General features: G+C 38.1%; 2 protein-coding genes and 1 long non-coding RNA gene across 6 annotated transcripts in view; 1 reads left to right on the top strand and 2 right to left on the bottom strand.

Moving 5' to 3' along the window:
• Positions 1-3,549, top strand: part of LOC124888614 — a 16,107-nt gene extending 12,558 nt beyond the window's left edge. The window contains exon 3 of the long non-coding RNA XR_007047084.1: positions 3,416-3,549. This is a non-coding gene — a long non-coding RNA (uncharacterized LOC124888614). The remainder of the gene's footprint in view (positions 1-3,415) is intronic.
• LOC107847112 lies at positions 426-1,912 on the bottom strand. Its single transcript, XM_016691349.2, has one exon. The coding sequence runs from the start codon at positions 1,333-1,335 to the stop codon at positions 877-879; it is 459 nt and encodes a 152-aa protein (XP_016546835.1). The 5' UTR covers positions 1,336-1,912; the 3' UTR covers positions 426-876.
• On the bottom strand, positions 2,360-9,848 carry LOC107847741 (proline-rich receptor-like protein kinase PERK9). 4 transcript variants are annotated; one of them, XM_016692196.2, is made up of 10 exons: positions 9,673-9,805; positions 8,641-8,703; positions 6,553-8,034; positions 6,004-6,414; positions 5,836-5,922; positions 4,959-5,029; positions 4,802-4,878; positions 4,555-4,702; positions 2,906-3,067; positions 2,360-2,805 (listed from the first exon to the last, which is right to left on the bottom strand). In XM_016692196.2, the coding sequence occupies exons 3-10, from the start codon at positions 7,778-7,780 to the stop codon at positions 2,602-2,604; spliced, it is 2,388 nt and encodes a 795-aa protein (XP_016547682.2). In that variant the 5' UTR covers positions 7,781-8,034; positions 8,641-8,703; positions 9,673-9,805; the 3' UTR covers positions 2,360-2,601. The 4 variants fall into 4 exon arrangements, with proteins under 4 accessions (XP_016547682.2, XP_016547680.2, XP_016547683.2 ...); XM_016692194.2 differs by having other exon boundaries at positions 9,401-9,690; XM_016692197.2 differs by lacking the exon at positions 8,641-8,703 and having other exon boundaries at positions 9,673-9,848.
• Positions 9,849-10,322: the final 474 nt, after the last annotated feature.

A 10,322-nucleotide genomic window follows, 5' to 3' on the forward strand; every position in this document is an offset into this window, starting at 1 on the left:
GGGGGGAGGAAGAGGTTAGTAGGGGAGGTAAGAAAAGAGTTTGGATTTTTTTTAAAAAAAAATATTATTTTTTGGAATGGGGTACGGGTTTGGGTAGGGCGGGTGAGGTAAGAAAAAAATTTAAAATATTTTTTTTAATAGGAGGGGCCGGGTGGGGGTGGGGTGGGGGAGGAGAATTGAGGGTCGGAGTAGGGAGGATGATTTTGATGAATATTTCAACTTAAGAGTGAGGTTGAAAGAGAGTTTGAAAAATGTTTTCCTTACCTTTTTAAGGGAAGCCATTTTCCTTAGAATTGATGAAAATAAGTTGATTTTTAAAACATTTTCCAAAACCTTTAAACCAATCAAATATGAAAAAATTGGAAAACATTTTCCTATTTTCTTTGTGTTCGCTTGGTCAAAAATTTTGGTAGATATCACATAAATGTTAAATCGCACGATGGTTTAAATTCTTTTAGCACTTGTGTCAGTGTATCAAACTTAAATCTGTTAGAACAAACAATATCCCAAAATAGGCCCGCGCCTAAAATCATCCCAAGCGTTGCTAATGTGGCTAATACGCTCTCTCTTTGGAAAATGCAGCTAAAGAAAAGGAGGAAAATCCATGGACCATCAATAGTAGATTTATTTACTTCATGAACCCTACAACATTAATGGCAGTAAATACGCACTTCAACAATGAGCACTAAAGCTTTTATCGGCATTAGTTAATTTCAATTGGATCCAATGTTGCTATAGGGCTTTAGGGACATTTACAAAGAGTGTTAAAATGTAATTGCCACTAATAATCGCCTCTAAACATAATTTAGCGGCACTTAAGCTATTGCCGTATTTTTTGGTGTAGTGATTGTAAAAGAGCATGTGATATAGTTCATGTCATTGAAAGTTGAAAGATCCAAAGACTTGTATCAAATGAGTATGAAAAACATCATAATCAACTGTTTGTTTATGTATACATGTTGTGATTATTCTTTCTGTTTCTAATACTTCCTCTTCATCCCCACCCCAAAAGCTTCCAAAAGCAAATTCACCTTTTTGAGAAAATTCTTCTAAAACCTTTTCAACTTCTTCCATACAACACAAACTCTCAAGTTGAACCCTCAAAGATCCTCCATGATCTTTCAAGATTTCATCTTCATCATGTCTGTTGATCTCCATCTCCATAGTTTTCTTGTTCCGTCTTCGATGTCTCAGTTTCTTTATACATTCTTTTGTTTTCTTTAGCACCCTGTATGGAAGGTTAAACAAGAACAAGATGATGATTTGGAGGATCAAGCATTGGCAGCAGCAACATAGGACTATGCAATCGGCCGCGAAAATGTTTTTGTCTTTCATTTTGTGTGCAAGATTGAAAAGGTGAAGGTAATAAGAAGGATGTGAATAGATGTCATTTCTTGTCAAGGAATAGGTTGCTTGTCTTTGTGGAAGAGTATATTGATGTTTGAAGCATTGAGAAAAATTTAATATTACCTGCAAAGCTAAAGAAAGATGGCACTGATAGCTTAAAACAAGGTGTCTAAGGAAGCATAAGCTGTCCTCTTCTAAATGATTAGCTAGGAGAAGAACTTCGCCCGTGTGAGCTTGCTCATATTGCCGGTATCAAGCTAGGATAAAGGAGAAAGATTGCAGTAGGCTAACAACCAGCGTAAAAACAAAATGTCAGCCTGGAACGTGGTTAAATGAAGCGACATGGACAGTGATGACTCTCATATAGCCGACCACGACTTGCTTAGGATTGAAGCATAGTTGCTTCTTTGTTTATGGATAGCTAGCACAAGGGTTCATTCAACAGGCTTGATTATTGAGGTCTATTGTCTTTTGACTTTTTGGACATGCCTTCCAAAGAAAGAAATGATCTTCTCAATCTTCCTTGTGTCAATAGAAATAGACTTTACAAGCAAAACTTAAAAGACATGGCCTGGAAGAAAGACATGATCTTCTCAATCTTCCTTGTGTCAATAGAAATAGACTTTACAAGCAAAACTTAAAAGACATGGCCTTTCTATTTACAATTTTCTTTCAATCATGATGACGTCTGGGCTAGCTTGTGCACTCCTCGACTGACTATTCCACTAGGGGCATTTGATTCATAGAGATCTCTTTTGATGATTCATCAGAAAATTTTGGAACAATTAAAACTTGTTAGAGTTTGATGGGTTAAGTTAGGACCCGCGTTTGGCCCATTTCAGCTCAAATAACTTTTGAGCGAATCAACTCTCAGCCATTTTGACCGGTCCAAATTCAGCCTAAACCGTCCATTTGCCACCTATACAGTTACGAATACTAAGGGATACTAGCAAACCTACATGTTCCATCAAAGTTTACATTTCCACCATTTGAGAAGAACAAAGAAGTTGAATAAACCTTTGAAAGAACAAATATATTGGAGATGACAAAAAAATTCATGTTATTTACAGGAAAAATTGCTACAACAATAGATTGGCCTATATATGTAACCAGTCAAAAAGCAATCTACTTACAAAACCGGGCCAAAATCACCTCGGAGATGCAAACCGTACTTCTCAATGTAGCTACCTTTGATCTATAAACACATACTGACATACATATACATTTGCTTTAGCAAAGACCTTTAGCTGTGTATTATACCCTATCTTCAGCTGACTCTCCGCTATGTTGTGTACCTTGACTAAAAAAATCGGAACTAAAATCTGGACTCCCAAATGCCATCCTTCGAAACAATCTTATTTCTGCAGATTGTTCTGCAGAGTTATATATTGTACTTTCACCAACTCTCATCCCGTTTGTCAGATCAGACATAGACATGTTATCAAAAGCTCTCATGATCTGCAAAGAATAAGAGTGATCGGAATGTAAAATCCCTTAGTCACAAGACTTAACAGTGCGCTTGAAGGCATAAGATTTAGTGAAATGAAGAATCAGTTACCTGTCCCATCCCTGGCCTCTTTGCAGCTGAGTGGCGTACACAAGCTGCAGCTGCCTCAATCAGTTGAAACATCTCAGGGACAACATAATTCTTCTCTAGGCGTGGATCTGCCAGCTGATCAAACTCCAACTTCTCAAGGGCATGACTAAGCAACGGCCGAGCCTGGAAGAGAAAAAAAGATAAATTTGCAGCATGATTCGCTAAGTTTTACATAGATACGACTACAAAATAGTGCTAGGCTGATTCAACGTTAGGTGTGGTGATACGTAATAGGATTTAGTTGTATTCGAAAGAATTAAACATTATCCGGAACTTCCTAAAGAGAAGAATGAATGTCATGCTTCTTTAGCAAAGCCAGCTGGATTTTAGCCTACTGATCACAAAAGAAGCCAAATTGAAATAGAAATCAATTTTAGTGGAAGCATTCTGTTAGAGTAATCAGAAAGCATAACCATTTTCCGTATAAGAAACGGTTATTATATGGACTCAAATGAACCCTAACCAAGACAGAAAACTTCCCAAAAATGAAGAACCAAATCTGTTATATTAGTACACAACTTCCTTTCATCCACTCGGCCATGCAAGCTGCAAATAAGTTGGAATAGAGTCGAAACAGTTAATGTCCTAACAACATCAAATCTATCTCCATCCTTTCCTCGCTTTCTTCTATTTCACTAAAGGATATAAGAGAAGTACCAACCGAGGGTCTATGAGAAACAGCCTCTCTACCTCCCAAGGCACGGGTAGGGTCTGCGTACACGCTACCCTCCCCTAACCCCACTTGTGGGATTGCACTGGGTATGTTGTTGTTGATATAAGACAAGTACCATTCTTCTCAAACAAGAGCAGCAACGTTTTCAGTATAATTCCCGGGCTCTTTTTTTTTCCTCCAAGATATCTGATATGTGCCCTACCAAGCCTTGAATAAACATATATACCATCAAATCTCGACAAGCCTCAAATTAAGGATCAAATTGGAACGATATTTTTCCAGAACATTGGAAGGGGCTACATGGCGACTTCTAACAAATCTCAGAAATGGGATGAACACAGGATGCCAACTATTATCTTTAAAATACGTCCTGAAACTAAATCATCAGGATTTCCTAGGTGTGTGCACTTCCAAATTGTCCTCTGAACTTTCTCTATCTTACAAGCAAAAACAAGGACAAGCTCACTGCCATTTTATAAGAGAAGTGCTGCTCTAATCCATTGAAATGGCAGATGAGTAGGGAACAATATAGTAGGTCTAATGATAAAAAAGCTCTGTCGCAAATACTCAGAATATTGGCATGCTGATGTGCTAGAACAAAGAAAATTAACAGAAAAAGATTTTTCGAGGAAGTGCATCTAGAGGCCTGCTGTAGAGTAAATGACAAGATGAATCAATAAATCCTATTTAACATGAAACATAAGAGGTTGTTTTAGTAAACTGGACTAAAAACAATATTTGTACTCTTGGTTACCCTTTCCTCAAAGAACTTTTTTAAAAAAAATTGTACTCTGTCCATGCAGACATATGAACTTGCAAGTGTGACAAATAACCAGTGCACATATTTCTCAAATAACGTGGAGAGTGTCTGATGAAAAGAGACCGCATGCCACTTTGGAGAAGGAGAAAGAAGAGATTGGTTTGACTATAAACATACCCATTCAACTAGACTCTCATCCCCTAAAGGCTGAGATGTATCAACAGGCTTCCGTCCAGTTATTAGTTCCAGAAGCACAACCCCAAAAGAATATATATCGGATTTTTCAGTCAGCTTGCCACTTGATGCATATTCAGGAGCCATGTATCTGAAACGGTACAAGTATTAGACTAGACACATAAAGAGAGGGAATATAATGAATTATTTCCGATATTCGACTAGTGTTAATGTTGGTGCTGGAACATACCCAAATGTTCCGACAACACGTGTTGTAACATGAGATTTTGCATCCTGAGCCAATTTAGCTAGTCCAAAATCAGAAACCTGTGAAAAATATATAGAATTACAAAGGCATTTTGCAAGTCAAAGAATGTCAATAATGGAGTTTGAGGATGTCGACATACCCGAGCCTCGAAGTTATTATCCAAAAGAATGTTTGACGACTTTATGTCTCTGTGGATAATACGAGGATAGCCTGTGATCACCAGGAAAAATGAGTGAAACCAGTGTTCAGTGAAGCGTGATGCGGAAAAAAGCGACAAGGCTCTGCATCACGCATTATGCGATGCAACCGCATCATTGAAGTGATGCACAATTTAATAAAAAAAAATACTTATAGAGCATTCAAATAGTAATTTATAACTGAAAAGACCACAACAACTATATAATCAACAATAAAGACAATATATTTAAGCAAAAGTTCTAATGAAACACCAACAAATCAGTTCAAAGCAAAACAAACCCCAAAAAAAGAAGAAAAATTAAATCTAAATTAATAATGGTTCAATCTAAAGCTCTTCTAGTTCATTAAGGTTATCCAATTCTTCTATTCTTTGAGTATCAATTCTTCTATTTCGGTCTTTTCTTAAACTTCTGACCCTTTTTTTAAAATTTAAAAATTACCCATAAAAAAAATTCACTTCCAGCCCTTTTTTTTAATTTAAAAATTGCCAAAAAATAAAAAAATTCATAATGCGCTCGCATCGCATCGCCGTCTGCATCGCATCACGCAACAAGGCTTGATGCACCTGCAATTCTTAGATTGCACCGCATCAAAGATGCGACTCGCTGGGAGCCCGCATCGCATAAGTGCATAATATGATGATGCGGTCACATTTTTGAACACTGAGTGAAACAAAAGAAGAATGACAATGATAATCAGGTACAGATTATCCGAGATTTTCGTGATTCATTGCTTGTCTTTTATTAATCACCCAAAGAAGAAACAAAGTGCAGAAAATCAACCATAACAATAATAATTAAGGAAGTGAAGGAAGTTACAATCTTCATGCAGATAAGCTATTCCACGAGCTGCGCCAACAGCAATCTTAACACGTGTTGTCCAATCCATAACAGGCCTTCCTTCCGCTGAAAATTACAAGTATGAATATCTAGTTTTAGTGACCAAATTTCAAAAATGAGTTCTTACAAATAAAGATTTGTATTTACCATGAAGATGGAAGTAAAGGGTGTTATTTCGGACATATTCATAAACAAGGAGCCTTCTGTTCTGAGAAATGCAATAACCTACAAGGGAAACCAAATGACGATGGTGTACTCGACTAATGATTTCAACTTCAGCTCTGAACTCCCGATCCCCTTGGCGCCCACCAATATCTAGTTGCTTTACTGCTACCTCCCTCCCATCTGGTAGACAACCTTTGTATACAGAACCAAATCCACCCGCCCCCAACAGATTCTCTGCTGAGAAGTCACTAGTAGCAGTAACAAGTTCTTCATAGGTAAACCATATCTGTGGATTTCCCAAGCCATTAGATCCTCCAGAAGAATTTAGGAATTTGTTGCCACTTCCATTTCCGGTCTCAGGTGATGATTCCTGTACCTTCAATAAGACGGAATCTGTACACCACAATTGCACCTCTTCTCAGATTACATTTGAAATTGATAAACCACAAATATTACAATGATGTTGCTTCAAAAAGATCTGTAACATATAGTGACTTGCTAAAGAATGATATACTAGTTTCTGAAAGTTACCAGAATTTGGGGTGGAGCCAACAGAGGCTTGCATGACATCCCCGCCATTGGGACGAATAGCCTTTTTCTTTCGCTTCCATACGCACCAACCCACTAGTCCAATAATACTAAGCAATAAAACAGCAACAATGAGACCAATGGCAGCTGTACCTCCAGGTCCTATGCCGCTACTTGGACTGTTTGAGCGATCTGCTGCATTGTTACTGGATGAATTGGTAGTGGTTCCACCTGGAGCAACTGGCGGTGAAGGAAGTGTATTATTAGGAGGTTCCAAGGATGACGTAGGAGGTGAACCTCGTGGTGGCGTAAATGCTGGCGATGGAGGTGAATTCGCAGGTAAAGGTGGTGAATTATTAGGTTTGTCAGAGGCTGGGGCAGGAGGTGAACCTTGTGGTGGCACAAATGCTGGTGAAGGAGGTGAATTCGCGGGTGGTGAAGGAGGTGAATTAGTGGGTGGTGAAGGGGATGAACCTTTTGGAGGTTTAGGAGATTGTGGTGGTGGAGAAGGATCCGGATTCTGTGCAGGTGGTGGAGGTGAATCAGGTGGAGGATCATCTTTCGGAGGTGGTGAAGGTGAACTTGGAGGAGTGGTTCCTTGTGGTGGAGGTGAGGTAGGAGGAGGATCAACTTTTGGAGGTGGTGGAGATGAACTTGTAGGAGGAGTTGGTTGTGGGGGAGGTGAGACAGATGGAGTCTCTACTTTTGGAGGTGGTGACGAACTAACTGGTGGGGTAGGTGGAGGAGAACTATCGGGGGGAGGAGAAGATTGAGGTGGTGGTGAACTGGAAGGCGGAGGAGAAGATTGAGGTGGCGGTGAACTGGAAGGCGAGCTAGGTGGAGGGCTAACAGCTGGAGGTGGATCATTGGTTAGAGGAGTGGATGCTGTGGGCGGGGAAGCCATTGGAGGAGGAAATGTCACGTTACTTGGAGGAGGGGATGTCACGTTACTTGGAGGTGGTGAAGTCGCGTTACTTGGAGGAGGGGATGTCGCGTTACTTGGAGGTGGCGATGTCACTTTACTTGGAGGAGGAGATTGTGGAAGTGGTGGTGAGGTCGGGGGAGGAGCAGATAGTGGGGGTGAGATTGGAGGAGGAGAAGACACAGGTGGTGCTGTCGCATTAGGCTGAGATGCAGGGGCCGGAGAAGAAAGCTGAGGAGGTGGACTCAAGACAATCGGTGGAACAGGAAATGGTGCAAAACTTGGAGGTGGAGAAACTACTACTGACATTTCACCACCGCCAAAAACTAGCTAAATTTACACCATTTCTCAGATGGTATCAAACTCTCCAAACATCAATCAAAATTACCAGTATTTCAAGAATTCTTCCTAGACGGTACCAACTTGTTCTAACTGCACTTTCCCAAAAGAGATGCACGAAAATTCAATAAATTGCTAAAATTGTATCCCAGAAGATCCAGGTTCGTAAACCAGTTCACTCCCAAGTGAGATAAAACAATTCACTTCCTCTACAAGCTAAACACCTACAAATTTCAGAGAAAAACAACGTAAGATTCAAGCTTTCCACTAATTCAACTCACCAAATTCGTCGAATAACAAAACAACAAAAAGGTTCAATCTTTCAAGAAACACATTCAGAATTGACCAACAATGTACAGTAAAAACAAAAAAGTATCCAAAATGCAATGAATTGCTTCTGCCTATGTTAAAATTAGTATCCCGGAAGGAGATAAAACAATTCACTTCCTCTCCAAGCTCAACACATAGGAATATGAGAAAAATAACAACAAAAGATTCAAGCTTGCCACAAATTCAACTCAGTAAACTCATCGAATGACGAAACAAAAAAAAGGTTCAATCTTTCAAGAAACTCATCCAGAATTCACCAACCACTGTAAAGTAAACAAGAAAATGTATCCAAAATGCAATGAATTGCTTCTTCTTATGTTAAAATCAGTATCCCGGAAGACCAAAATCCGTAAGCAAATTCATTCCCAAGTGAGACAAAGCAATACACTTCCTCTCCAAGCTAAACACCTAGAAAAGGGCAACCCACTGCACTAAAGCACTTGCTATGTGCGGGATCCGGGAAAGGCCAGACCACAAGGGTCTATTGTACGTAGCCTTACCTGCATTTCAGCTGGAGGCTGTTTCCACTCCTTGAAGCTGTTAGAAAGATTCAAGCTAACCACCTAGGAATATCAGAAAAACACAACAAAAGATTCAATCTTCCCACAAATTCAACTCAGCAAACTTGTTTGGACAAACAAAAAGGCTCAATCTTTGTCAAGAAACTCATTCAGAAAATTCACCGACTACTGCAAAAATGCAAAATCATGCACACAAAACACAGCAAAATTTCACCTTTATCCAATTCAGCAGAACAGAATCCCACACATTCCCAAAATCCTTATGACAATCAAATGAATGACAACAACATACTCAATATAGTCCCACAAAGTGAGGTCCGGATAGAATACAATATACACAGACCTTACCCCTACCTAATACATAGAGACTGTTTCCGATAGACCCTCAGCTCAACAAAAACAATCCAAGACAACAACATAACTAGCATAGTCCCACAAAGTGGGGTCCGGATAGGATTCAATATACATAGACCTTACCCCTATACCTAATAGGCAGAGAGACTGTTTCCGATAGACCTCAGCTCAACAAAAACAAGCCAAGACAACAACATACCTAGCATAGTCTCACAAAGTGGGGTCCATATAGGATACAATATACACACAGACCTTACCCCTACCTAATAGGTAAAGCCTGTTTTCAATAGCCTCAGCTCAACAAAAAATCCAAAACAACCTTATTATCATCAAAATCAAGAAACTGAAATCACCCCTTATAGCCAAACAAGAAAAAGAAACATACCCAAATCACCAAATGTAGAATCCAACATATACCAAGATCACCTCATATACCCAAATCAAGAAAATAACCCAAACAAATCCCAAAATGCCAATATTATTATAATTCACATCTAAAAATTCAATCTTTCAAATCCAAAACCCCATAAACCAATCAGATATATAAACCAAAGATTGTAAAAATGCAATCTTTTTTTATTTAATGATCAAATGAAATTGCCAAGAATCAAGAACCAATATTTAAAATACAAAATCAAAATTAAAATAAAATTGTACTTGGTATTTATTTGTGCCACCCCAAGAGGGTCCAAATCTCTTTCTAGTGCACCTACAACACTGAAAGGGACAATCTTCTTCTTTTTTTTTTTTTGAAAAAAATAAAAATAAAAAAAGTAAATTGATAACACAAAGTTTTACACGTTGAAAATTGTGAGTATATATGTGTAAGAATATGAGTATTTTTAAAAGTCATTATTGTTATGATATTATATTAAATTAGTTTCGTTTCCTTTCTTAAACCGTCAAACATCAAATGCATATTGTTAATGTAATAATACTCCCTCCGTTCAATATTAGTTAACCATTTTTTTATTTTATACCATACTAAAAAATTTATTAATATAATAATCAATTTTACCAATTTACCTGTTAGAAAAAAAGTTTTGAAATATATTTGAGCTTTAAATTTACTGTAACACGCCTCAATTTTGCAGGAATTCTATTTATTATCATATTTTTATGACATATATTTATTCAGTTGGACTAATGAATACACACGTATTGAAAATTTGAAGTGGTCCATCGAGATAAATATATGCCATAGAAATATGATAATAAATAGTATAGAGTGATCATAAAATACTACAAAATTGAGATATGTTACAACAAATTTCGCCAAAATTTAGATATATTTCTGACTTTTTCCC

The sequence above is a fragment of the Capsicum annuum genome, chromosome 11 (assembly GCF_002878395.1).
Source record: "Capsicum annuum cultivar UCD-10X-F1 chromosome 11, UCD10Xv1.1, whole genome shotgun sequence".
In the NCBI taxonomy this organism is placed as follows: Eukaryota; Viridiplantae; Streptophyta; class Magnoliopsida; order Solanales; family Solanaceae; genus Capsicum; species Capsicum annuum.

Excerpts from the sequence above, each read along its gene's own strand:
- LOC107847112 (XM_016691349.2), bottom strand. The coding sequence starts at position 1,335 with ATGAAAGACAAAAACATTTTCGCGGCCGATTGCATAGTCCTATGTTGC.
- LOC107847741 (XM_016692197.2), bottom strand. The coding sequence starts at position 7,780 with ATGTCAGTAGTAGTTTCTCCACCTCCAAGTTTTGCACCATTTCCTGTT. Across the intron at positions 5,030-5,835 it reads AGCTTATCTGCATGAAGATT|GCTATCCTCGTATTATCCAC; the intron begins GTAACTTCCTTC and ends TGGTGATCACAG. Across the intron at positions 3,068-4,554 it reads ATGAGAGTCTAGTTGAATGG|GCTCGGCCGTTGCTTAGTCA; the intron begins GTATGTTTATAG and ends TTTCTCTTCCAG.